Source organism: Mycteria americana, chromosome 2 (assembly GCF_035582795.1).
Source record: "Mycteria americana isolate JAX WOST 10 ecotype Jacksonville Zoo and Gardens chromosome 2, USCA_MyAme_1.0, whole genome shotgun sequence".
NCBI classification, from domain to species: Eukaryota; Metazoa; Chordata; class Aves; order Ciconiiformes; family Ciconiidae; genus Mycteria; species Mycteria americana.
Genome location: NC_134366.1, coordinates 23,483,041 through 23,508,912, shown reverse-complemented (window position 1 = coordinate 23,508,912; position 25,872 = coordinate 23,483,041). Strand labels below are relative to the sequence as shown.

The 25,872-nt window shown below is 41.7% G+C and overlaps 1 protein-coding gene and 1 long non-coding RNA gene across 2 annotated transcripts in view; one reads left to right on the top strand and one right to left on the bottom strand.

Moving 5' to 3' along the window:
• CUBN (cubilin) overlaps positions 1-25,872 on the bottom strand; it is a 149,848-nt gene that overhangs the window by 78,283 nt on the left and 45,693 nt on the right. The window contains exons 28-29 of the mRNA XM_075492710.1: positions 14,597-14,756; positions 4,825-5,006 (exon numbers count right to left, since the gene is read on the bottom strand). Of these exons, the coding sequence (XP_075348825.1) occupies positions 4,825-5,006; positions 14,597-14,756 (342 nt within the window). The remainder of the gene's footprint in view (positions 1-4,824; positions 5,007-14,596; positions 14,757-25,872) is intronic.
• LOC142405380 (uncharacterized) lies at positions 1,295-14,773 on the top strand. Its single transcript, XR_012774153.1, has 5 exons — positions 1,295-1,332; positions 1,430-1,522; positions 1,636-1,799; positions 11,478-11,654; positions 13,477-14,773. It is a non-coding gene; the product is annotated as an uncharacterized LOC142405380 (long non-coding RNA).

The window sequence follows — 25,872 nt, the reverse complement described above, 5'->3', positions numbered from 1 at the left end:
TTTAGTGGCTGATTACACAGTCTTAATAGCTTAAACATTTCAATTTTGACTGAGACAGCACTTTTTTGCATTCTGCAGGGAGGCTGCATGACTTGAATGGATAATGGTTCTTCTGTTCAATTGATTGTCTCAAGGCATTCAAGAGAAGTCAGAATGGATGAAATCACAGCTCAGATTAAGAATCTGTAATGAAGCAGTCACAGTCTGGGGAAGAAGCATGTTTGTCCGCTGGAAGCTCAGTGTCTTCAGCAAAATCTTACTGCTTGGCTGCTTGTGAGGCCCAATGGCAGCTGCATTTGTCAGAAGTCTGTTCAAAATGCGAATTTTAAAATGTGTTTGTGGTATACTCCCTGAGTCAGAGCCACAGCATGAGATCTAGCAGGAACACATGCTCTTAATCATCTAAACCAGCCCAGAGAAGCTATGTGGCAGAGGAAACAGCAGGAGTTTCTAATATGCATCTAATAAGCATCATGGACCAGCCTTTCACATCATCCCTAGTGTTCCCTAGGGCCATCTGCACACCATGGGCAAGGGGACCAAACCCAGCTCTGTCATAAACCCTGTTGTTTTCTGTATTATTACCTCAGAAATGAACTTGGCCCAAGCTGAACACTTATAGTTAGCCTGTTGGAAGAGAATTAAGGATAGGGAAGAAATATTGATGGAAATCTGAGGTTTGTGGGTCTCCTTTACACGGTTAACTGTTCGGCAACGGCCTTCTGCACAGTTTCAAAATAAAAAGCACAGTCAAAGGCATGGTCTTTACAGTTAGGAGTGTATTTTCTTTTCTCCTTTATGCCAGTTCAATTAATCAGATGCTTTCACAAGGGCTGGAACAAAAACAAGTTAGAGTGTTTCCATGACAAAAAACAATAAAATGTTACTTTTGGCTACATAGAGGAAAACCAATAGTTACCACATGAAAAAAGAAGGGGGAAAAGAGAATGGATGGAAAGAATGAATTCCAGGGTGTGGTTCACAAAGAGTCACAGGATGTCTGAGCTGCAAACAGATAAAAATAAAAATAAAAACATTTAGTCTGACCAGAGCATCTGATCCAGAGATAAAATGATGTTGGATGGCATTGTGGGTATGCAGGACACTGCCATAAAGCCCATGGTTTTAATCTGTTCTTATCATTTGCTTCTGCCCCGTTAGCTCCATTTATTGTTAACAGTCAGCATTCCAGAGTTATGAGCAACAGAAAGCTGTTTTTATGTGGTTGGTCACCCTCATGACACAGATTTTCTGGAAATAAAACTGATCCCTGTTCAGATATGACTGCCAGCAACGAGAGAGCCCGGCTTTGACAGAGAATTAAGAATTATGGTAATACTTGATGTTTCTTTTTATTTAAATGAGAAGACCAGAGCATCTAATAAAGACTTGGAAGTGCAATAGATTGACAGGGTTCCTTCCTTTTCAGCTCAGAGCTACATCTTGCTGTGGCAGAATATATTTATAGTTTACAAAAATCTGGTCCATGTTAAAGAAAAGATGTCATAATTTAACAAAGTAGGTATGGTCATTTTTCTCTATGTATGCATTTTCAGTAGAAGCCATTTTAAAATTATTTTTAACTCTTTCATTGTGTCCAAAATGATGGCTTCTATTTCCATGAAACGTTTCTAGAAAACATCTTTAAGAACAACTTAAAATTTGCTTCTGAATGTCTGTAAAAGGAATGGAATCTGATGGGGAAGAGAGAAAGACAGAGTGCAACAGTGTCATAAAAGAAACAAGGAGGAGGAGGATTAAAGGAGAATGTGTCAAACACTTGAGCATGCAGAAGCCACGTAAGTATTATCGCACAGTCTTGGTGAAACATACGGCAGGACTGGGATACTGACATGCAAGGGACAGCTTGTTTACGAGGCATTGTCAAAGGAAAGGGAAGGGAGACAGTTGCTGCATTTTACAAGAACAAATATGCTTCAGAAAAATGTGCAAGAGAGAAATATTCAAGAAACTATGGTATAAAAATGAAGTTCGCAGCAAAGGTGCTGCGATGGGAAAGATCTCTTAGAATTTCCTGCAATTCCCTGCCACATTGAGGGGTGAGGGTGTTTCTAAGCAAAAGCTAAATGCATCCAGGTAAGCAAGTTTTGTGATTACTGGGAAATTTTTATTACAAGGTAATATATTTTGGAAAAGCAACAGAAAAGAACACAATTTATTGCAACATTCTAAAGACAGCTTCTTATTTCAGAGAGTAGAGAGAGTTAACGGGACAGGGAGGGACAGTAGGGTGCAGAGCTAAAGTAGTACTAAAGTACTGATTTTAACTTCCTATTAAAACTGGAAAGTTATTTGGCTTGAAAGAAAACAGGAAGCAGTAGAACTCACTATTCAGAGATAAGGAAAAAGTGAAATCAGGAGAATAACTATGAGAAAAAGCAGACTTCAAAACCCAAAGAATTGGGAGACTCTTGGGAAGATAATGTGAGAGTGAAAGAAGTTTGGAACCTTAGTGATCACTGAAACACACTGTGTCAAAGGCACACCAGGAACCTCTTTTTTTCTAACACCTTTCAAACTTTTGAGCGTGTGGTTTTCAGCCTGGACATACGTAGACAACTACAGGAAAGAAGATTATAAGATAGATCAGCTCCTGAAAATGGTTAACCACGTTCTTTTTTTTCCCCGCTAAATCTGAGTCATCATTTGTTCTGTGCAGACTATATCAATCATGCTGTGAATGTGTAATTTTATAACAAAAGCAAGAAAATATGTATGTGGTAATAAGGTACATAAAGCTCCACCAAATGCCTGCAGTTTGGCAGGGAAAGCTGTTCGCTGCCAGGCAGAACCTTTGATCTTGCACTAAGACATGAACCAATTTTCCCCAATAAGTTGATTTACATTAGGTTATCTGTCAGCAGATCAGAGACAGGTGTTGGGAACTGGATGAGCCAAGGTCAGGAGACAAGTAACTCAGAGGCATGCCAATTCTGAGGGCTGGAAGGCAGGGAAGTTCAGACAGCAAGGTGGGCATCTGTGCTGATGAATGAGTAAGGTTGGAAAGAAGTAAAGCATAGCAACTAAGTTTGAAATGGTAAAGAAAGAAAAACCAAAACCTAAGTTTCAGGGACACAGAGAAGCAAACTGTAGGAACCTCTTAAACAACTTCTTTAAGCAATTTGTGTCCAGCAACCCACTCGCTGGTTTTAGGCCAGACACCCCACTAGTCAAAAAGTTGTCAAGCAAATGGTTGCCAGCCATCTGTACTCTTACTGGATCGTGATAGCTCATGGGTGACCACCTGCAGATGTAGGCATTGTCCTTGCACTATTCAAGAAATGGTCAACCACAGCAAACTTAGATTTTGTGGCTGTTTAATGGATTCCTCTGGGCAACAGAGGCATAACTGAAGCTTACAGGCAGATTAGCTTCAATCTAGTCATTTTAGGCACAGACAACAATGAAGCTGCAACAGACTTCATCAATACCCAAACCAGCCAATGCAGGTCACCTACTCACAGGCACTGGTGTCAGCAATGTGACATACAGTCATACTTGCCAATGCTACTGATGGAGAATTCATGGAACAACTTCCTTACACCCAGATCCTCTACAGAAGTCCCAAAGTCAGTAGGATACTCAAAGTACAGTCTCCATTTAGTCAAGACTTCCACTTCATTGCTAAGCTAAGGAAGCCTGTTTCAGAGGCAGAAAGCTGTAGTTAAGTTATACATCTCTTCTACTCATACAAATGCTTAGCAATCATCTATCTGGCAACTGTATATTCAGGACCTGCTTTGGGATGTGGGTTAAGCCTTCCAAGAATATTGCTGATGAGTGTGCACTAAGGACTATAGGCTGGAGAAATCAAAGCTACAAAGGTGAGAATAGGTAGCAGTGAGTATGTGTAGGTGCTGGACAGAAAGCTGTCTAGCTGTATGCCGGTCATGCATCACATTACCCAGGAGAAGAAGAGAAGAAAGGCCCCAGTGGAGTGGTACAATATCTCTTAATCAATCTTTTGCATTCATTACAGAAACATTCAAATGTCACCCATGTGTTAACATTGAAAGACCCAACAACCGTATCTCCATTAGTGATCTCAAATATCTTTAGTGAGAGCGATCTAGAAAGCCTACACTTCTAAAGAATTTCTTCCTGAAATTATTTCCTATCCCTTTTTCCTGCACTGGAAGTCTATTCAAATCTGTTATCTGGGATTGGTCACCTGGCTTCTTCCCAACATGAGCACAAAGATGTCATATAAAACAGGACCATCCAGTCTTATGGGTCTCTTAAAGGTCAGTAAACTCTTAGAGAGGTCCCTTTTCTCCTTGTTCCACCACCCTAAGCTGACTAGGACACTGCCTCTTCTTTTATTCTTTTTTCTGAGTACAAAGATTCTTTACAGTTTTCAGCGCTCAGGGTTATAAACGTCCCTACTTCCTTGGAAGGTCCTACACAATGTCTCACCTTAGTTATTTCCCCAGTGATCCATTATCTTCCTTTATATCAGAAAATTTTATCTCCATGGTACAGCACCCTACACGTAGTTCTTTGTAAAAGGTGGACTTTTTAAGACTGAGTTTTTCAAAGCAGTTTTGTCTCTTGTTAGGAAGTGTACAGTGCCTAGCATCATTATTGATTAAGGTATACAGACACCAAAGGCATAAAAGCAAAATATAATAAGAGCATTTTGGCTTCTGTGACAACATCTGTGGAATGTAACTGTAACCACAGCAGAAATGGAAAATTGCAGTAGAATTGTTTGTTCTGCTCCTGCAGTTCTTGGGATTATATGCTCCAGGCAGAAAAGCACGTAACTTGTGTATTTTTGAGGAGTAAATCTAATGCTCTTACCTCCAAAACATCGTAGTTGCAGTTTGGGTGATATTCAATGTCAAATTCCTGAATGGTGAGTTGAATGCTGCTACCAGGCGCCGTGTGAATGTACCAGATGCATTCCCTATTGCTTGGGTATCTGTTGGGATAGCCAGGGCTGTGAAATGAACCAGAAGGGCCAGAGAGTTCTCCTCCACAACCTGGCAACACAGCAAAGCAGCCCATCAGTGAGGGGCTCTGGAAAAATTCACCAACAGCTCTGCAAGGAGGACAGGCATTAGCACACATTTCATGCACAAATGTGTATACTGGGCTTGAGGGTCTACTCCATCACAGAGAACTGAGGTCTAGCAGGGAAGAGAAACTCCGGAATGGCAGGCTGGACCCACTTGCACTGCCTGTGCAGTAAGCACTTTTGGCATGTTTCTCACTGTACCTCAGCATCTGCTTTGACAGCTGAAGAAACTGAGACACAGAGAAAAAAAGTGACATTTTTTGTATTAGCCTCTAACTTTGATCAGTTCTAGAAAGCTGAATCAGATCCATCCTCAGCTGTTACTGACTTCAACTAATACACAGACTAAGTTATCATGGGGAAGGCTTCCTATTGTTGTAAAAATGCCATTTCCCACTGCTTTAGAAATCATAAAATTAAAGACAATGCAATTTCCCTCGGCCCACTGAGCAAGATTACAAGCTGCCAAATCACAGTGGATAAACTGGCTTTCTGACATTTGGTGGGTTTAACGTTCTTTTTTATTGAATTGTAACTGTTCAACTGTAAGACATGCCATGTTTGAAAAGTTATGTATTTTCTTTTCAGATAAGAAATTATTGTTGTAACTCCATTCCCCAGCCCCTTGGGTGATTAAGTTCTTGCATATTATGAGCTAGATTTTAAAAAAAAAAAAAAAAAAGGCAAAACAATGGATGAAATGTAGGCCTTGATTTGACAGCACAAAGCAGCTGGACACGAGACTGCAGTTTTATCGTTGCTTTATGGAGATGTGGCAACTGCTGCACTCGCCTCCTTTTGTTGAGTTCCCGGGAAGATGCTCTCCCTGACCCAGTCCCTGGGTTCAGGTGTCAGCAGGGTGGGAAGGCACAACAGCCCTTCCCAGTGTCAGGGCAGATTTAGATCAGCTACATTAATGGTGAAACCTTACCTTTAGAGAAGCCAGTAGGGTGGCTGCGTGTCTGTCACATGCAAAAAGCAAGGGAATTGTGTGTTTGATCTGACTTTACGTGTGTGTCACTCTGCCTTGCAGCAGCATTTTTTTTCCTCCCTACATTACAAGCCCCCAGGTGCTTCATTTAGGCACTAGCTAATCTTTTGCTTACACAGCTTTTACGGGGTTGCTCGAGCTTTGTAAGTAAAGCCCACACTCCATCAGTCTCTTTGGCTTCATGTCCAGAGGGAAGGTTCTGTCACATAGCAAAAAAGCCCCAAAAATACTTAATAAAACCATCTAACAAACCATGAGCTCTATATTCCCAGAGGCAAATGCTGTGGTATGTCAGAAGTTATAAATAGCATTTGTATCAGAACTTTTAGTTATAGGAGATATTTTATAACATAAAACAAACTACCCCTCTGACCTGCTCAACTAATCCACACAGATATGTAAAACTCCCCTAATCTCTATTAAGTCTATGCATAATTTCCAACTTGAACAAGGTATCTTTGGCCATTGTTCTGCTTAACACTTTTTTTTTTTCTTCAGGAAGCTGTAAATCAAGATCTTCAATTAAATGCAAATACTTTCCTCAACAACTTCTGTGACAAACTTGTGGTTATTGAAGGGCGGCTGCTGAGCCCCAGAAGCATTTGCCATCATCTCTACCATGGGGTCTTTCAGGTCTTCACTGAAAACTTGAGTTTGGCTTTGCCACAGTTGGTTCTAGGACTGCAAAATACAAATCTATGAGAGGAAGGAGCAGCAGGTCTGAAAGGGAGCAAAGCAATAGGAAGCTATTTTAAACTAAAAAAGAGCCATCTAAATGCGGATGTGAGGAAGACAACTCCAGCCATGCCAGCAATGTAACACAGATCTCTGTCAGTCCATCACCCAGTACTCACTGGAAAACCACCTTTTAAACACAAGAATTCCCACAATTGAACAATAGTTAGCTATAACCCAGGAAAGCCTTTACATAGCTGAGGTTGACCTCACAGGTGAATGGGCACAGGCTTAGTTCTCCCTTTTTCCCCACCTTGCTTCACATGATGCTCCATAACCCTGAGGTGGTTTGCCCTGCAGCCACAAAGCCACCTTGTCGAGCTACCAGATGTCTCAATCAAGGAGTAAAATAAGCTTTTAACTGTATTTGAAACCAATCCTGCCTTCAGTCCCTTTGGAGAGAGAAACACAACAGGAAAAGGTAGTACACTTACTTCCATGAGGTGGGTAAATGTTAAGCTCCTGAAACTTTGATATCCATGAACATTTCAGCACAGACAGAGAGGAAGAGAACTTCAGTGTAACCCACCACCCCATTTTCTTTCCCAGTGCCATCAGAAGATGGCCTAATTTTCCTCAAAAGAAACCAGGTCGTTGGGTTTTTACAGCTGGAGGAAAAAAAAAGGTGTCAGCAGGGGGGGAGCCTTACAGCTGAATTTGCAGGGTGAGTTACTCTCTTTTCCCTCAGCAGCAGGAATGACACGGCCGCTGAGGACAGACTTCAGGAGGGGAAAGCGGCCTCGCCAGCTTGGGAAACAGAAAGATTTCTCAACAAACAGACTTGATGGCTCGGCTCCTGAGGGGGTGGGAACGGGGAGACAGGGGAGTTTCAGCAGGCGAGAACAAAGCCAATTGCTGTTTATCTCAGCCTGAAGAAAGCTGGGAACATTTTAAAACTAAACAGGCAGTTATGACTCAGCTTCTCCTACTAAGAGTTTCCTGATAGCCACAAAGACATGTTTTTTATTTAAACTCGAAATGGCTCAGATGAGTGGAAAGCTTGTGTGCTGCGCTTTGAGGCAGAGACCTTTCTTTCTATGCAACCCTTGCAGGTAGCATTCAGATTACTCACGCTCCCTCTCCAGTGTGGTTTATATTTTGTCTGAGCTCAATCAATATTCTCTGGATGAGGTACATGAAGCACATAAATAAGACCGTCAAACTGTTGTTAATGTGCCATTTCTTTTCTTCCAACTACAAATGTTCCCAGAAAAGGCTTTTTGATAAAAGAGAGGTGATTCTTTTTAAGTGCTCCAGTGAAATGGAGGTAAAGGTCGGATCTCTGTGATCCATTTCTTATAATGAATGTGCTGAACTAATGTTGCCAATCATTTATTAATTGTTTGCAAACTGATGGGAAATTTATTGAGTTTATGCCTAAGTATTCACTGACTAATAGCTGAAAAAAGGACTCACTGATCTTTGCAAATATGGGAACTTCACACCTGCACTATTTTGACTGACCTGCATATGGAACCAGAAACCTCCATATCACAGCAGAAACATAATCTCTGAACTCTCTGGCCAACTGGCAGAAAGTCTATATATTATGTTTCTGCTCTTATATGGATGAGGTAAGAAGCAGTTCTGTTGTGCTTTTTTGAAAATATGGATACTGGGTGATTTTAACAAAATATTTACAGAAATACTTAAGAGATCAAAACAAATGTTCCTGCCTTTAAACTCATTTGCTACATCTATGGAACACTAAAATGAGAAAAACTCAAATAATGATAGAAAAACTTTTTAAAATGATTACAGTGTTTATACATGAAAGATTTGCCCAGCCTTAGAACAAAAAAAAAAAAAAAAAAGAGTTGTCCAGGAATTCTGTTTCAAAATGAGAAGCAAACTTTGGTTCACCAACTTTGCAGCTTATATTTCAGTTCCTGGAACATTATGGGTCCTTACTATTCACAGACTTTTTGAATTTAGAATTTGATCCCTGATTTATTCAGTGTCTTCCCCATTTTCATTAGCCACAAAATTCTTGTAGCATTATCCCTTTCTTTGATTGGATCACAGATGTAAGGCATCAAGGAAAACCAAACTGCAAGTATTTTTCATACTATTTGTGCATTACCTACGAAGACAGATTCCCTGCCTTAAGATGCTTATACTAGGCTTTGAAATCTGCCTTGGCAGGTACTTAAAATAATCAGAAAAGATATCAAACAAATTGCATTCGTATGAATGGTGTTCTGGCTGAAGATGTAGATGTAGATGCAGATGCATATTTATTTACATACATATATGAATATATGTGAATATATGTATGGATTTTGCATTTAAAAGGAAAACTTCAGGAGAAAAGCCAGTCCTGTTTTTTCAAAGCATGCATTTGTATGTGCCATATCCTTTTCCTATTTTTTGAGCAAGCTAAGAAATACATTTTGATTTAACCTGGAATGTAATTTCCATACAAAAGTAGCCTGCCTACTTTATTAAGATATTGAAATAGCAAAAGTTTAAATGATGATGTAATCATCTCAGCTAATTAAACTCCTTCCATCACTGGCATCACCATTAAATGAATACAAACCTTCTCCCAATGTTTATGTTTGTCTGCAAACATCAGATTAGAGTTTGCTTCTATTCAAATAAATGGAATTTGTGCTGTTTATGGCAACAAAGTAAAAAAGATTTGGTCTTTAGGGGTAAATAAAAATGAGGAAGCAGAACCTATAAATTGCTGCATGACTTCAGCTCTCACTACAATAATAGTGAATAATCTGAAACCATTCTGTTCCTGGGGAAACATCTTTAAAAGTTTTTCTCAGCACAGAAATACATGGTCTTGCTGCATGTGGACAGCTATACAGGCAGCTGCACTTTGGAAAAGTTTCTTCCAGCTGAACTGCATACAGCATGTGCTCAGTTTGTGCAGACCTCCTTCCAGTCATTTTGGAAACTTCAGCCTGCAGTTAAACTGAGAAAAAAAAAGGGAGGGGACATACTCTTTTAGTAGCGTAAAGGTCCTGGTATTCCCTTGAAAAATGCTTAAAACAACGACCTAACCTGGTGTTAGTTGCTAGGAAATCAGACAACAAATAGAAAGCTCAGGAAACACATATTTGGTGTCTTTGCTTTCCTCTGGCTAAAATTTAAGTAGTCATTGAAGATGGTGTGAGGGATGATTTATAGACGTCTTTCCATATTACTGCCTGTCTGGTTAGCAGATGGTGTTCATTAACCAAAGAAGAATCCCTATTCTCATAAATAATTATAGCTGAATAGAGAAGTAGTAATCTGTGGAAACCTCTATTATTTGCAAGGTTTTCAGATTTATTCATGGGTATGTTTTAGCCACATGCTAGAAAAATCCCTTCCATAAACTTTAAAGTGAACTGGCACTGTTCCTGTAAAATGAGAGTTAGGGAAATGAAAGGATTCAGAGTTGTTCCATTTGTTGTGCTCATGGTGAAATATTTCAGTAAACGTTAACTGGCTCTAGCTGCAAAAAGCATGTAGTATGAACATTTGCCTGTACTACACTAATACTTGCATGAAGTATTGCTTGGATTTGATCCTGAAATCTTTTGCTCTCTTGAGTAGGTTTAGTAGGATATCATCCAATGGAGCAAGTGGGATAATTTTTGTGATGAGGGTTTATGCAAGAGAGTAAAAATTTAAGTGAGAAACTGGGGGGGGGGGTTCATCTTTCTGGTTTGTTAATCACTTCTGTAGCTTTGATTATTATTGTTTTATCAGTTTCCTGAATTCTGGTATTTTCTTCAACGTGTTCCAATCTGAAATCAGTAAGATGGATAATAAATAAAGATAGACTACTGGGACCCAAAGACCTAAAGGCAAATTTAGGCATTTAAACAGAAGCTGAATCCTCCAAGATACTGAATGGCCACAGTTCCCATATCAGCTGCCAGTGTTCAATGTTTAAAAAAAGCCACTTTCTAGCTCTCAGACACTGATTGAACTGTTCAGCAACAAGCTTTATAAGAAAATCTTGGCCCTTATTCGTACATATTGGTTTGGGGCATGGGGGGAGGTCCAGCTTGCTGAAGAAACAGAAATGAATTAATCCTTAGCTCTCATAGAGAACATATCTATATTTTTAATAGCCAGACTGCAATACAAAAAGCCAGCTCTAAACATGGTAGCACCCACAACTCAAAACAGCTGCTCAGGACTTCAAAAGATCAGACCCTGTGCATCCTTAGAGTTAATGTGTCAGAGAGACACTGAAAAGGAATAGTCACTTTGAAAACTGAACAAATGGCAATTTGTCAAAGGCTGCACAAGAAATCAACAACAGAGTTGTGATTCAGGCTTAGGAAGTCTGTGCCTCAGCTCCCTCATTGACCTGCAATGCAATATTCTCTCCAGCAATCCTAACGGATGCCTGGCAAATGTCTGCAGTGAATGGCTTCTGCATCCTAATCTAATCTCTGTTTCTGTTATGCTTCTCTGAAGAACTAACAAACTATTTCACATTTTACCTGACACATATACTGAAAACCCCAGTCTGTAGTTATTGTATGCCTTTTATTAGTTTTCATCTTCTGAAAATACAGACCCAGAGTAACAAAAACTTCTGTTCTCATGAATCAACTGGCTTTCTCCACCCTGCCCATCAATCATTTCTTAGGGAAATCCAACAGAAAGAAGATGATGGTGAAGAAAAAGAGCAATGCAGTTCTTTGGGGCTATATAATTCTTTTCTCAATAGTGTGCTTTGCTTCTTTTTCAAAGGGGCAATTAATGAGTCACAGAATACAGAATACCAGGCACAAATTTTGATGATGGTGAGAAAAGCCAGTTGAATTTATAAGCCCTACTGACTATCAAGCAGCCTAATGAGTAAGCTTCCAATGAAATGCAGATGTATATATAAAGCAGTCAGCTCCTACACGCACATTGCTTAATAAGGTAAGTGACGGGTCTAGGAAATATGTGTCTTCTCAGATAGTGACAGTTGTCACTGGTGTAATTTTGCACTGAGACCTTTGGCCTTTTGGCCTTTTGGCCTTCTGATTTTTTTTTTTTTTAAGGAAAGCAATTCAATTGGCATGCCATCTTTGCAACATCCAGACTGTTACCAAGAGTTTGGTCTTTCTGAAAGGGCCAAAATATGCCCCAAAATATATCTGCCTGTATTAAGCTTCCTAATAAACAGCAGAAGTGGAATGAGAACTTTGCAAATTCAAGCTTTCTTCTGGTGAATAAGCCTCTTGAGGCCTTGGCTGCAGAAGAAAACATTAGTGATTTAGCCAAATCAATTCTAAACCCAGCCTCATCAGTGAAAGCCCCTTAGATGAAGAGTGTTATTTCAGAACAAAAACGACTTTTAAATTGAGTTTTTTGCACTACAGCTTTCCATCCAAGTTAAAATTATATGGGATGCTTTTAAGCATAAATAACAGCATTCTCCTAAGATCAGTTACTAATTCTGCCTTTGGGAAAGCCTAAAGACTGGGTTTCCTTCAGCAACCCAGATTAGCAACTCAGCAACTGAAAAGCAGCAGCTCGGCAACTGGAAAGATCAGATGCAAATGTTTCAAATCAAAACACTTCAAATTTGTGTTGTGTGTAGCAGCAGGAGCTCTTCACACCAGTTATCAACGAAGTAAGCTTTTGCTTTTTGTGATCACCTCATAACTGCAAGCAAAGCTTCTGGAAAGGGTGTCTGAAATGAACTGTATCATCAGGCACATGGTGGCAAATATAAGTGCTGCTCTCTTTTATCAGCAAAGCATGTGAATGTCCTTGATATATATCTCATAGATGCTTCACAACTGCCAGTTAAGGAGCACATGGACAGCCTGAGAAATAGTTCACAGCAGCTTGAACTCTAGAGCACACATTTGTCACTTGAGCAGAAGTAAAAGCTCTTCTCTCGGCAGTATATATAGCCTTGTTATTTTCTTGTCAGGTGAGATGTTACCAGATCCAGGTTTAGATTCTCTTAGGGATTTGCCCTCAGGGAAGAGGGGACCTGAATGCTTCACTCTGAAATACCCAACTCAAAGCTGCATCTCCTGATGAGTTCCCCTAGACTAAGGGACTTTCTCCACTGAGCTTCTTTTGTGCATTTGAAAGATTTTCAGAAGGGAGAAGCAAATATATCACCCCGACCACAGGAACATATCTAATTTTATCCAGTCTAGGGCAATGGTATATGCCCAGACAATGTAGCCACCAAGAGTAAGAGGAACACCCATATTTGTGCATGACACCAATCGAGAAAAAAAGGAAGCGCCTGCAATGAACAAAAAGGAGATGACTGTGGTGAGGTCTGGAGGAACTTGCACTCATATTACAGGCTGTCAGGAGTTGCAGCTGTGACGTTCGAAGCCAGCAATGACATTCCCTAGGACCCAGCCCTATCTGAACCCACAGATCCTGCTCTGCCGCTCAGACACAGCTCCATATTAGCAGTCTGGGCCCTGTGCAGCATCAGGCTGCAGTTCAGTGTCCAGGAACTAACAGAGGGGCAGTGCCGGCTGACGCAGACGTGAATGTGGCAGCGCAAAAAAGGAGTGTGGGGGGGGGGTGGGAGAGGGCTGGAGAGTCCGGGAAATGCTTTGGGGGGGATGTGTAGGGAAAGCACAAGGGCGCTTACCACGCAGGCAGATTCTGGAAAGCTTTGAGAGCTTTAGAAAAGCAAGTTAACCCAGCACCATGGCTACTGTATGGAGCTGATGTCATCTGGCTGTGCATAAAAGCCTCCACTTTTTCTTCTTTTGTGCAGTCCCAGAATGACATCACCTCAAAGCACAAGAACATACCTTTGTGCTGCACCACTTCCCCTGCTGGCTCCTGCCACACATCCCACTCCTCCTGTATATGTCCCTCCTTTGCCCAGAAATGCTCCTTGACCTCCACTGAATGCACAACACCACTGTCTAGTCGATGAGAGCCCTTTGGGAGCCCGCAAACGCCAGCAGTCTGTGGTAGCGCAGAGGAGCTCCTATTCAAACAATGTATAGCATGCCGTATACCTCAGCAACCCACAGTGGGGCCTCTGCAGCCGATTTCAGCTGCTTTACAATGCTGTCAAAGCTGAATGGTGTGAACTTATTAGACAGACAGGGCAACTGTGGTGATTTAATTATTTTCAAGGTTGGATCCTCTTTCATGGGATGTACACGGCACACGATTCAATCTTGTTACAGTCCAATATTGCTGTTAAATAAGCAGAGTGAAAAAGTTGCATTTTTAGTGTCCCTTATGAAGAAACTTCAAACATAGTTTGCAGTTGTACAGTCATTACCAGATTTGTTTATAATTGGCGTGCATGCTTGCCTATTTAATGAGGCCTGTGACAGTCTTCGTGACATGCAAGAACAAGAGAAAAAACACCCAAAGCACATCCTGGCCAATGTTATTCCATGCAGAGAAGGGGGGTGGGGGGCAGCTGGAAGTGAACACACTACGCAAGAAAACAAGCACCATTAAATAAAACTAGAGAGAAGCCTGCACAGAAAACACAAGTCTATAGGAATGGGGCAAACTGAGGGCTGAGTGTTTCCCATTAGAAAGCCCAAGTCACCCACGGTTCCCCTGTAATAGCGTATATCTCCTGTCCAGTACAGAAATTCCGCAGATGCCCCTCATCCCTGTGCCTATTCCTGCAAATTAAACCATATTTCACTAACAGCTCTCAGTCTCTGATTAGATGATCTTCGAAGGTGTGCATGTGCAGAAACATCCACTGGGAAAGTATTTGAGGAATTATGAGCAAATGCAGTTTTTAGAGCTGTAATGGGTTATTTCTACTTAGCTGACATAGAGTGGCATAAGGTGGGACTCTATTACACATACAGGGAAGAAGGAAACATACCTTCTCAGAGGAAACCTGGTTAACTTACCGTTAACATGCCACAGCATCTGGAACCCACTTCTAGTGTTGAGTCCATCAGAATAAAACACCACATGAAGGCTGGTCCCTGTAGTGCTCCCTGCCGGTGGAAGAGACTGTCCACAGAAAGTGCCTATCAGGTTGGACTGTACATCAGGCCCATCATAGAGCTGAAATGAAACAAAATATATCCCAGTGAGTAAAAAGCAGCTCTCCGATTCTTAATCTTTTGTACAGGATGTCAAAGAAAAAGCAGTGAGACTTCTTGTACTGGCCACCTTTGCACAGCAATATGAGCTCTGGGGAGCGTGGAAAGATTTGGATGAAATGATGAGCAAATATAACTGCAATATGTCTTTAAAACTGGCTGCACACTGTGTACATTAGGAAGGTTTTGCCGTTTCTGTTTTGGTGTGTATTGGGGGTTGCTGGGGCAGAAGATAAAGGGCAAATGGCAATGAACTGAAATAGAAAGAAAAAGGGGATGTCACAGATCTGATTTGACTGTGCATCTACCATGCTCAGTGCCTCCAAAGCCCTCGGTGACAACTCTGTTTACATCTTCATTTCTTTAAGACTGCACTCAGGTGATTTCAGGACTGACTGAACTTGTGATGAAGAAAACCAAGCAGTCAGCATCACCAGGGCCTCCCAGAGTAGTGAGGACAAACTGAAAACCAAAAGCAAAGTAAATCCTCAAAAACCCAAAGCAAACTTCACATGTGTTTATTTATTGTTTCATGATCTTATGCTAATGTCCTGCTTTGAGGAAAAGTGGCCTGAATCATGCTTTCTGAACTTTTGTACTTAGAAACACTTTATGTTTGATCTCCTAGTCATATTCTACATGATGGTATTTTGACAGTCAGTGTGTTGGCAGATGTGGCCAGCCTGAAAATCTTTCTGTTTCCCAAACACAGATGAGAAATCCTCCATCCCACTCTTAAAATATCACCACTCAAAAAAAAAAAAAACCAAAACCCACAACCAAACCAAAAAAAACCCCCAAACAAATAAAATGCTAAGGAAATATTCCTGTATTTAAATCTTGAAATCTGAACTTAGTAATATACTCACATTTAAATGAAAACACTTAATACATGTTTTGATGGAGTAATAGTGAATGGTTAGAGCTTTTAAGCCTTTTTACATTAGTTGTCTCCAAACAGGTTTAAAGGGTCTTTCAAATCCTAGTTTTGTGACTTTTTTCAAATCCAGTAAATCACACTGAATATGCATCTATGTTCCTCACTAAATATCCCAATGCTCAGTGTCATTTTTCAGGGGTGAGGTGCATAATTTTTCCAAAACTGCTAAAAATGAGACATTTTAGCTAAATTGCCTTTGACTTATGATACCAGATCGTCAGTTGTCAAGTTAGGAGTTGCTTTATTATTTCTACTTTTGTTACTATGATTGTTAAAGTTTAGAAAAACAGCAACACTTGTGCTTTTTTATCCATTTGTCACAGTTCATCTGATCTTCTGTCTCACAGAGCACATCTTCCTAACACAACCAAGCAAATTACTGGTACAGAAACTATGTCTGAACATTCTCATTGTGAATTTTTGTCATGCTTCCTTTCAGAATTTCAGCAGAAACTTTTCTCTGTTCTGAAGCCATCACTGTAAAGTTCTCTCCATGCGAAGAATCAAATCTATGATCTCCAGAAAAACAGCCAAGCTTTATTTATCTTTGCTCTCCGTTCAAATTTCTTTTCCAGATATCTCTGATTCCACTAAGAATTCTCCTACACTCAACACCCATAGTATAGAAGTATGATATTACAGTAAATATTGATTGACCATGCTAGCTACTAATTTTTGCACACTTTTTCTAGCAGACTTACATATGAGAATAAGTAATTAAACCCTCAGCTTTTCTGTTCAAGATGTTGGTCTTGCAGAACCTTCAGAAATCTTGTTGTTGATTTAAGACATAGTTGGGGCCAAGAAATCTACTCAAACGGTTTCAAATCCTCAAGCAGACAGTCTAGTTTGAATGTCTTTTTTTTTAATAAAAAATAAATTGGATGTAGTTCAGCCAGAAGTTAGGGACAAATTGCAGGAATAATTCTGGTAATATTCCAGGTAATATTCCAAGGCTTATTTTATGGCTGGTGACCCTGAATCTTTTTGGTTTTCAATCCTCTAATGCAATGAAAGGCTCAAAGCATGAGAAGTGTATTGGAACTTGACAACTATCACTCCATTTGGTATGATTTCTCTAGGTGAAATCAGAAAAGCTTGAAAAGTTCTAATTGCAGACCCATTACTGGTAGTTCTTGCAAAGCCTTGATCAGATGTGTTTGATAATAGATACGAAACTGCCATAAAGATTAGATGTTAAGAAGTTGAACATCCATCTGTATTCTTTCCAAATGTAAAGCTTGAAGGACCGCCTGACAGACAGTTGAACTGTCCCATGCCCAGCATTACAGTTATGACCTTCCTCCAAGCCAGGCTGAGAGCTTTACACATTCTTTTATGGCTTAAGTTCAGCAAAATGAAATAAAGTCAGATCCAATTAGATTTTTTAGTAGTTCTACTTCCTTCGACAGCTTTGTGGTATATACTACTCACATTTCTGTGGCTTCAAGCCATGGAACTCTTACACCAGAAAAATATGAATGGGAAAGAATGAATCAATGTGGAGATCATGAATCTGCGCTCTGAATAGAAGCAAAAACTATGTTAAGATACATATTCAATGATCAGCCATTAGCTTTAGCGATTACAAATGAAAAACCATTCTAAAGAACTATGGACTAAATCATACCCAGAAACTTTCAAATCCAAACAAAAAACCCCAGCCTTCGTGAGACTCCTGCAACTTTGATTCATCAAGGGGGTGTTATTTCTATCTAAGACAGCGAATGTCACATTTCTACGTAATTTCCCTGAAAACAGTCCATCAGTTTTTCGAGACACAAAGAATGGTTACTATGGCAATCCCTTCACGCTGCGCTGCCCCGTGGGTCTGGGTTCAGAGCAGAGTTTCGCAGGAAATTCGAGTGCCTGGCCAGCTGTAACTCATTGAGAGAGGCAGAGTGCAACTGCTAGAATTACAGCGGTTTTTTTCGAGCTGTCTTTCACTTCTAAATGAAGGGAACAGCTGTGTGTTTTCACAGGGCATTTTGAACTTCTCAAACCACATTTTGCTCTCACACAAATATGGGCAAGTGAAACTGAAGCTGAATGCAGATCTCATGAGCCACAATTTCTCTTCTGATCTCTGAGACAGTGTGTCTTGTTTAAGGGCCTGCTTTGTCAGCTGTGCTATCCTATACTGCTGCAAACTGAGGGAAGGTTCTTCCCCAGGCTATATGAGGCAAGGTAATCCCTTGGTCTGTGCAAGACAACTGAATTTTCCACTGAATTAGCCATTCTGGTACCATACTTACGCTAGGAACTGGGGATTGGGCTCCCTCCCAGCTACTCATTGGGAAGAAAGCGCTTGCTCCCTTTCTGTGTAGATATTTGTTTCGTAATTTATTTATTTGTTCAGACCTTTTAGCCTCCATCAGAAAATCCAAGGGCTTTGTAGTGATTTTGGCAGACAATCCAACAGGCAAAGCATGCAAACAGCTGCAACACATGTTCAGATCCTTAGCCCCCCCCTCTTTAACCAAAGCACTTGCCCAGCAGCACCCAGAGTGCTCCATTTCATCAGCCTGCACCCTGGCACCAGGCCCATGCGGGGATGCAGTACATTCAGACAAATTATTACGCATGGGCTCAATATATGAGGCATGGGCTCTCATAACACTGAGAAACTCCTTATCAGGCTGCCCAGGAGCAAGAGTATAGGCTGACACAAAAGTAAAAAGGGGAGGTACTAGCTCTCTAAGGGATGAATCAAGCTGTGGGACTGCCCTGCAGCAAAGCGGCAGCTGAAAACCATCTGCTGTACATTGGAGTGGGGCTGGGACAGCAGGACTAGCCTAGGCTGCAGGAAGGGTTCGGCTTGGGTGGCTCTCCCAGAGGAGACACCGTGGTGACCAGTATGACATTTTTGCTTTCCTGACTCTTCAGCCTGGAAATATGTCGCCGACACCAGTAACAATGCTCTGGAGGCCACAGCTGTTCACCTCTCTTTGGAGGAGCAAAGCAAAGCAGCATGACCTGCATCATAGAGAAGCTCATTGCCAGAACTGGAGCAAGGGCTCAAGGACAGAGCTGACTGGGAAATGGAGTTTCTGCTGGGCAGAAAGAAATAAACATCTCAAACAAATGGGAGGAAAGAAACTTTGAACGTGTTCCATTTGGGCATACTCGAAGCAGGGACATTTTTCTAGCCAAGCACCTTGTCAAGCTTATTGCTTCTTGCAAAGTGAGACTGACAGGACCCTTCCAGACAGGTAGTGGGACTCTATCTGTTCAGTTTTCCTGGCAGGAAATTGATTTTTTTTAGGGCAAAATTTCAATTTTCTCTTGGATAATTTTATTTCTGTGAAAAGGCACATTTTTTTAATCAGGAAAATCATTATAAAGGAAAAGCCCTAGCCTAACCTGCTCTGGAAAAAAAAAGCTGCTTACATACATTAGTTAGGCACGACACATAGACTTGATCCAGAGATGATGGGGTCTTCAAAGACAAACTTTCAGTTTCACATGAGGGGAAAATCTGTCCTATAAATACTGACAGTTCTCATTTTTATGGTACTGTAAGTAGTTCTATTATCGAATGTCATTCGTTATATAATTCTGAGTAATTATATCAATAATTGTCTCAATTTGAGTCTTGAAACACATTTTTTGCAGTCCGAAAGACTTTTTTACAGGCACCAGCAGCAACAGCCCTGGGCTGTATTTGGAGAACTCAGGAAAGGAGGTTGTGCCTGGGATCAGACCAGCATAGCTGCGAGTCTCCCACCCATTGCCGGAGCCTCCAGGACATGCTCGAAGAGCTATTCTGACACACACAGGTATCCCTTTCCTCTTAGAAGGGGGAAACCTGATATGGGATTGTTTTGACTGATCTAAACACTAGAGGCAGTGATTACAGGTATCTGAGCAGCTCTTCCTGAACAGGTCATTTTTTGAAAAGGCAATTCTGATGGCATCGCAACAAATGAGTTACCAGAAAACAAAATGTAGCAAAACCCAGACAATATAACCATCATCCAAGTAACAGAATGCACTCCAAAGTGAGATCACCATTAATTGTTAAAGCAAGAATTAACATAAATAAAAATAATCCATTTCCAAGCAACACATTTACTTCTAGAAAAACTAGAGTGCAAGCTTAAGAACCTGCAGGTCTGTCAGCCAGACCAAAAAACCAACAAACTAAAGCTCAAGGATGTGGCACATTGCGCTAGCTTAGCACCCCAGTGACATAGTTTTCATAGAAACAAAGGCAGCTTAAGACTTTGAGCAATTTACTGTGTGGAGCCTTGTTATTTCTGCACAAACAGGAGAACAAAATAAGGTTATGTTTGTGCTTGCATGATGAGAAGTGTTTGCAATTGCCACTAGAAAAAAACCCTCCTTAAGAACTCATTCTAAATAATGTTTTAATACGATTATTTAAATATGTTTATGCCCTAGATGACCTTTGATAAAACTCCTTGCTCTGACCACCATAGGCAACTTTCTTTTCTCCACACAATGACACACTTTCACTAATTTACCATTATATTTCATAGTACAATGGAGTTTGACATCGTGCATCACTAGACATATAGGCACACTGGTTAATCTCGCTGGGATTTATCTAACATATGGAAATGTATAAATGTCTAGTTTTTTAATAGTAAGAGTTGTATCTGAGTCTATGTTTTGTCTCGTAACCTGAGCCTGAAATACTCAGAGCCCTTTCAAAGTTTCAAGCAAAGCTAAATTCCACATTGGACTGCAGTGATATTTTTTAAAAAGAATTTTTCATCTCTTACATTACCACTTACTACCTTCTCAAAGAAAACAAGAATTTCTAACTACAGGCAAATCTGCTCATTCCTGTCTTTCTAGGAAAGGTTTATTTCTGCAAATGATATAAAAATAATCATTTTCTTTAGCAAGGCTCTGGATTTATTATAAGAATGTAAGAAATGCAGGGGTGTAGATTTGGATGAAATTTTAGAATTTTTAGGTATAGGAGTAGAAAACAACTGCTGTTTAAGAAAGGAATGCCTAGGAGACATCCACCTAGTCAGTCAATCCTAAAACCTGCACTCAAAACTTTATTTGTTCAGCATGATATTTTAAATCCCCAAGCTTATATTAGGAAAGCACCTCCACCTAATCGCCATGCTGTCTGGACAGAGAAGGTCCCTGAGTCAAAAGCAAGGCAGTCCAGTGCAGGAGTGCCTCTGAAAAACCTGCCTTTCTGCTAACCACTGTGGGTGCTTTGACCTCAGATCATGGCCCCATTGCCTGGGGCAAACCCAGGCTGCCCCGCTGTCCTGTTCCTGACCTGATGCCTCTCCCCAAGGCACAGGCAGAGGTTTGCTGCCATGGCCAGCATCCAAACGAGTCCCTGAAGTATCTCTCTTGCCTTTGCTGACAAGGGGCTGCTTGGGGATCCACGCCCTTCCGGTAGTGGGATCACACATGCCTGGTCACAAGGCTGCGGCTATTTTGGTAGAGTGTCTGCTTTCCTCAATGCCTCAGAAATTTAGGCGGTTCCTCTGCAGTGAGAATCCACTCATGGTGGAAGGAGCAGGACTACTTTCGAGCTTGGGACAATAATATTTCCAAAGTTATTCTTCAGCAGAAAGCTACTACTATGGGAAAAGCTCCTTACAAAGAGATGGGGCTGTGCCTAGGGACACAGCAATCGGGGGGATGGAGAAGGTGCGCCTGCTCTGAAAAGCCCAGAGGGGTCTGAGCAGTTTGCAGCGCTGCTGACTCTCGTGCAGGGCTGAGTGCTGCTCCTCACGTGCTTTGCCAGCCCAGATGAACTGAGCTGCCAGTACAAGCAACATCACACTGACGCTGTCAGAGGCCAGAGAGGGCAGGATCCTCTCTGGGAATCTCCCCATTTGAGAAAATTTGCATCATGCATAACTACAGTAACTGAGAAGAGCTGAGCTTGGTCTCTGCAAATGAAGATAGGAAAAAAGGGAAATATTCCTGCCTCTTAGGCTTTCAGGAAAGCAAAACCGCCTGCTCATGGGAACGACAGGGAGGGGAGGGACAAGACCTTCCTCAAAGTCCAGTGTGGTTTTCTCTGAGTCGTCTGGGGGGTTCCCTTTGATGAAGGGAAGCTTTGACCAATTCAGATGGGGTTTCTCCAGCTACCACGTAATTTCGTGTCACGATCCATGTGCTGAGTGGGATAAGCCACTTCATTGCACAGGCAGTCTCACAGACGCTGGCCAGGCTTTCCAGCAAAATTTGGAATACAGAAGAAGAACGGAGGAGAGAAGAATCCAGCTGCAACTAGATGAGTCCCAAATGCCCTTTCCCCAACAAGGGGCATGCACACTACTATCATGTGGTAGCATTTCCAGTCACTTCATTGTACAGTGCTTTTTCCTGAAGGTACAGGCAAAGTCACATTGCTCTGAGCTGGCAGGGTGTGGAAAACGCTGAGTCCATGAAGGTCTGACTCATTTTGTGAGTCCAAGAGCAGAGTCTGTGCTGGCTTCACTCGTGCTTCTTGTCATTTGAGGTTTCTGTAGGCACCATGCAACCCTTTCATCACTGACAAATTTAGCTGTCTTGAGGGGTGGGGGGGTTTGTGTGCGCGTTTGTAAGTCTGCTTCTAAGCAACCTTTCAAACAGCAAAGCCAAAGTGTACTTCGATTCTGGCAATGCAGGCAATTGGGAAAACAAAAATCTGAGCCCTGAGCCAGTCTTGTCTAGGGTGGGCAGCTTTTGGCCTGACACCCGCCTTCTGAGTATCCAGATCTCTAATTGAAAATCAGTGCAAGGGCTAAGATTTCCTTGTGTACCAATGGTGAGGCCTGCCACAGAAACCCAAGGAGAATTGTAGCTTTTATCCTTTCAGTCTTACACTGAAGGACTTCTTGTGGAGGCCCATAAACCCCTGAAGGAATTCAGGGATGGGCTGGCATGCTGCCAGCTTGCATGGTAATACGTTAATGGATACCACTGCAGTCTGGCCAGCAGGCTGTAATTTGATGTCTGTGTGCAGAAGCTGGATGGGTATATTTAATGTATCATCTGCTTCTCCAGGGTGATGTACTACCGGTGACATTTTATAAATCAATGCATGGCCATAAGTAAAGCCATTCTCTGTGCTTGGAGAATTCCTGCAGCACTTTAAAAAGACACAATCATAAATAAAATGTAATAATGTTAATCTCCTAATATGGTTTAAGAATATTTACTAATTACAAGTACAAAAGGGAATAAAACTAGGAACCCAGTAAGGTTTTTTTTTTCCTATGATAAGCTAATAAAAAGAGGATGACCAGCTGAGTGCAAGCGACAATTATCTAATGCAGTATTCCCAGATGGAGAAAAAGGATATTATGGCACATCCCTGGAATGCTACTGTGGTTTAAAAAAGAAAAAAAAAAGGACATATCCTGTTACCACCAGAAGGAAATGAAACAGTTCTCAGGGGCAGATGCCATATTAATTACTGTAGTCATTTGATAATATTCCACATATAAGGGTGCAATGGTATTTTAACCACCCTGAGCCTAATTGCTGAAAGAGTCTGGACTGCTTAAGTACACTGGCAGTAAGCAAGCAAGGAAGTGCTTTATTCCAAAGAGGAACTCTGTCCTGCCCTGCAGCAGAAGGAAGGCCACTGTTGTTATCAGGCAGTCGTTTTCTCCAATAAGATGTTCTTTTGCATTAACCAAATGGTAATTCCATCCTTGCCACTAGATTAACGTACTGCACAGACCAAAGGGGTGAAACTCAAAAAGAGAGCTCTGAAGCTTGTCTTGCTGCATGACACATTTTTACTATCTGCTTATCAGGCTGGTGGAATCTTGCAAAAGGCTGGCCAAGGTCTTTCCTGTACTTATTAAAAGCAGATGCTAAACAGACTGGACTTAAAGGGGCGGTTGTACTTTCTGAGCAGAAGAACATAGAGGGAGATTGTCACTGAAGGACAGAAAGATTAGTGGTTTTCAAATTATATTTTTCCTGGATAAGAAAGGAGTAAATTTCAGTCCTACTGCAAGACTCTGATCTTCAGGGCAATAACATGACATTCTCCTTACTTATAAAATATCTTTGCCTCTGTGGAGATTATGTTCTGTCATACTAAATAAGAAGGTAATTCATCATTAAAGATGAGGAGTTAAATATATGCTTGTTCAGCTAATAACCTGGTGAATGTAGAGGAAGGAATGACATTTCTATGTCATTGTCTGCAATATCTCACTGGCTACAGCCTGATGACTCCTCTAGAAAGACTAATGTTAGGTTATTAAGCCAAGCCACAGCATGCAATATAATTTAAAGACCATCCAAACTAATTACAGTTAGTGCAGCATCACTAGAAAACAGTCTGCCATTTGGTATGCCTTGTATCATATCATTGCCACTTCTGTACATGTCTTTATCACATGCAATTCATCTCATATTCTTGAAACTTTGCTGCAATACTCCTTCTAAAATGTCACACACCCTGTGAGCATTACTAGCAATGAGCCAACATCCTCTGACAGGCCATGAAATGCTGCATGCTGCTCATTTGCTGAGAAAGTGCTCATATGAGATCCATGCTAGAGACTGACATTATAAAAAACTGCAGTTTTACCTCCCTCCCACACTGCCCCTTCTCAGTTTCTGGTACCTGTGCACAAGGGCAGAAAATTGCCACCATGTCAGAAGAGCAGGGCTTTTTTCTTCCTAGTTGACACAGGTATAAATAGTTGTACGTGCTGAAGCAGTGGAGATGCACGCCCTGCCCAGGACAGACCGAGTCAGAGTCACTCAAGGCTCCCTGTGGGAAGTGAATGCTGCTTACCATGAGTAACATCAGCCAGCTGCTGCAAACTGTGGTCTGGCTCACAAGAATCATCCCATGATAAAAGGAGAAAAGGAAATAGGTAATGCAATACATGGTTGAATTCTCATTGTACAGCTGTGACTGCATTTCAGTCTGGGACAGCCATGCACTGTACTTGCACTTACTTGTACTCTTTGGACATCTAACTATCTTTTTACTTGTCCTGTATTTGAAACAGTTACTTGCTCATAATATCTTTGGTAACTGACAACCACTAGGCCTTTGACACTGTCTCCTACAGCATTCTCCTAGAGAAGCTGGCGGCTCATGGCTTAGGCGGGTGTACGCTTCAATGCGTAAAGAACTGGCTGGATGGCCGAGCCCAGAGAGTGGTGGTGAATGAAGTTAAATCCAGTTGGTGGCCGGTCACAAGCGGTGTTCCCCAGGGCTCTGTGTTGGGGCCAGTCTTGTTTAATATCTTTATCAATGATCTGGATGAAGGGATCGAGTGCACCCTCAGTAAGTTTGCAGATGACACCAAGTTGGGCAGGAGTGTTAATCTGTTTGAGGGCAGGAAGGCTCTGCAGAGGGACCTGGACAGGCTGGATCGATGGGCCGAGGCCAATTGTATGAGGTTCAACAAGGCCAAGTGCAAGGTCCTGCACTTGGATCACAACAACCCCATGCAACGCTACAGGCTTGGGGAAGAGTGGCTGGAAAGCTGCCTGGCAGAGAAGGACCTGGGGGTGTTGGTTGACAGCCGCCTGAATATGAGCCAGCAGTGTGCCCAGGCGGCCAAGGCCAATAACATCCTGGCTTGTATCAGGAATAGTGTGGCCAGCAGGAGTAGGGAAGTGATCGTGCCCCTGTACTCGGCCCTGGTGAGGCCGCACCTCGAATACTGTGTTCAGTTTTGGGCCCCCCACTACAAGAGAGACACTGAGGTGCTGGAGCGAGTCCAGAGAAGGGCAACGAAGCTGGTGAAGGGTCTGGAGCACAAGTCTGATGAGCAGCGGCTGAGGGAACTGGGGCTGTTTAGTCTGGAGAAGTGGAGGCTGAGGGGAGACCTTATCGCTCTCTACAGCTACCTGAAAGGTTGTAGAGAGGTGGGGGTCGGTCTCTTCGCCCGAGTAAGCGATAAGAGAGAGGAAATGGCCTCAAGTTGCGTCAGGAGAGGTTTAGACTGGATATTAGGAAAAATTTCTTTACTGAAAGGGTTATCAAGTATTGGAACAGGCTGCCCAGAGAGGTGGTGGAGTCACCATCCCTGGAGGAGTTCAAAAAACGTGTAGACGTGGCACTTTGGGACATGGTTTAATAGGCATGGAGGCGTTGGGTTGATGGTTGGACTAGATGATCTTAGAGGTCTTTTCCAACCTTAATGATTCGATGATTCTATGATTC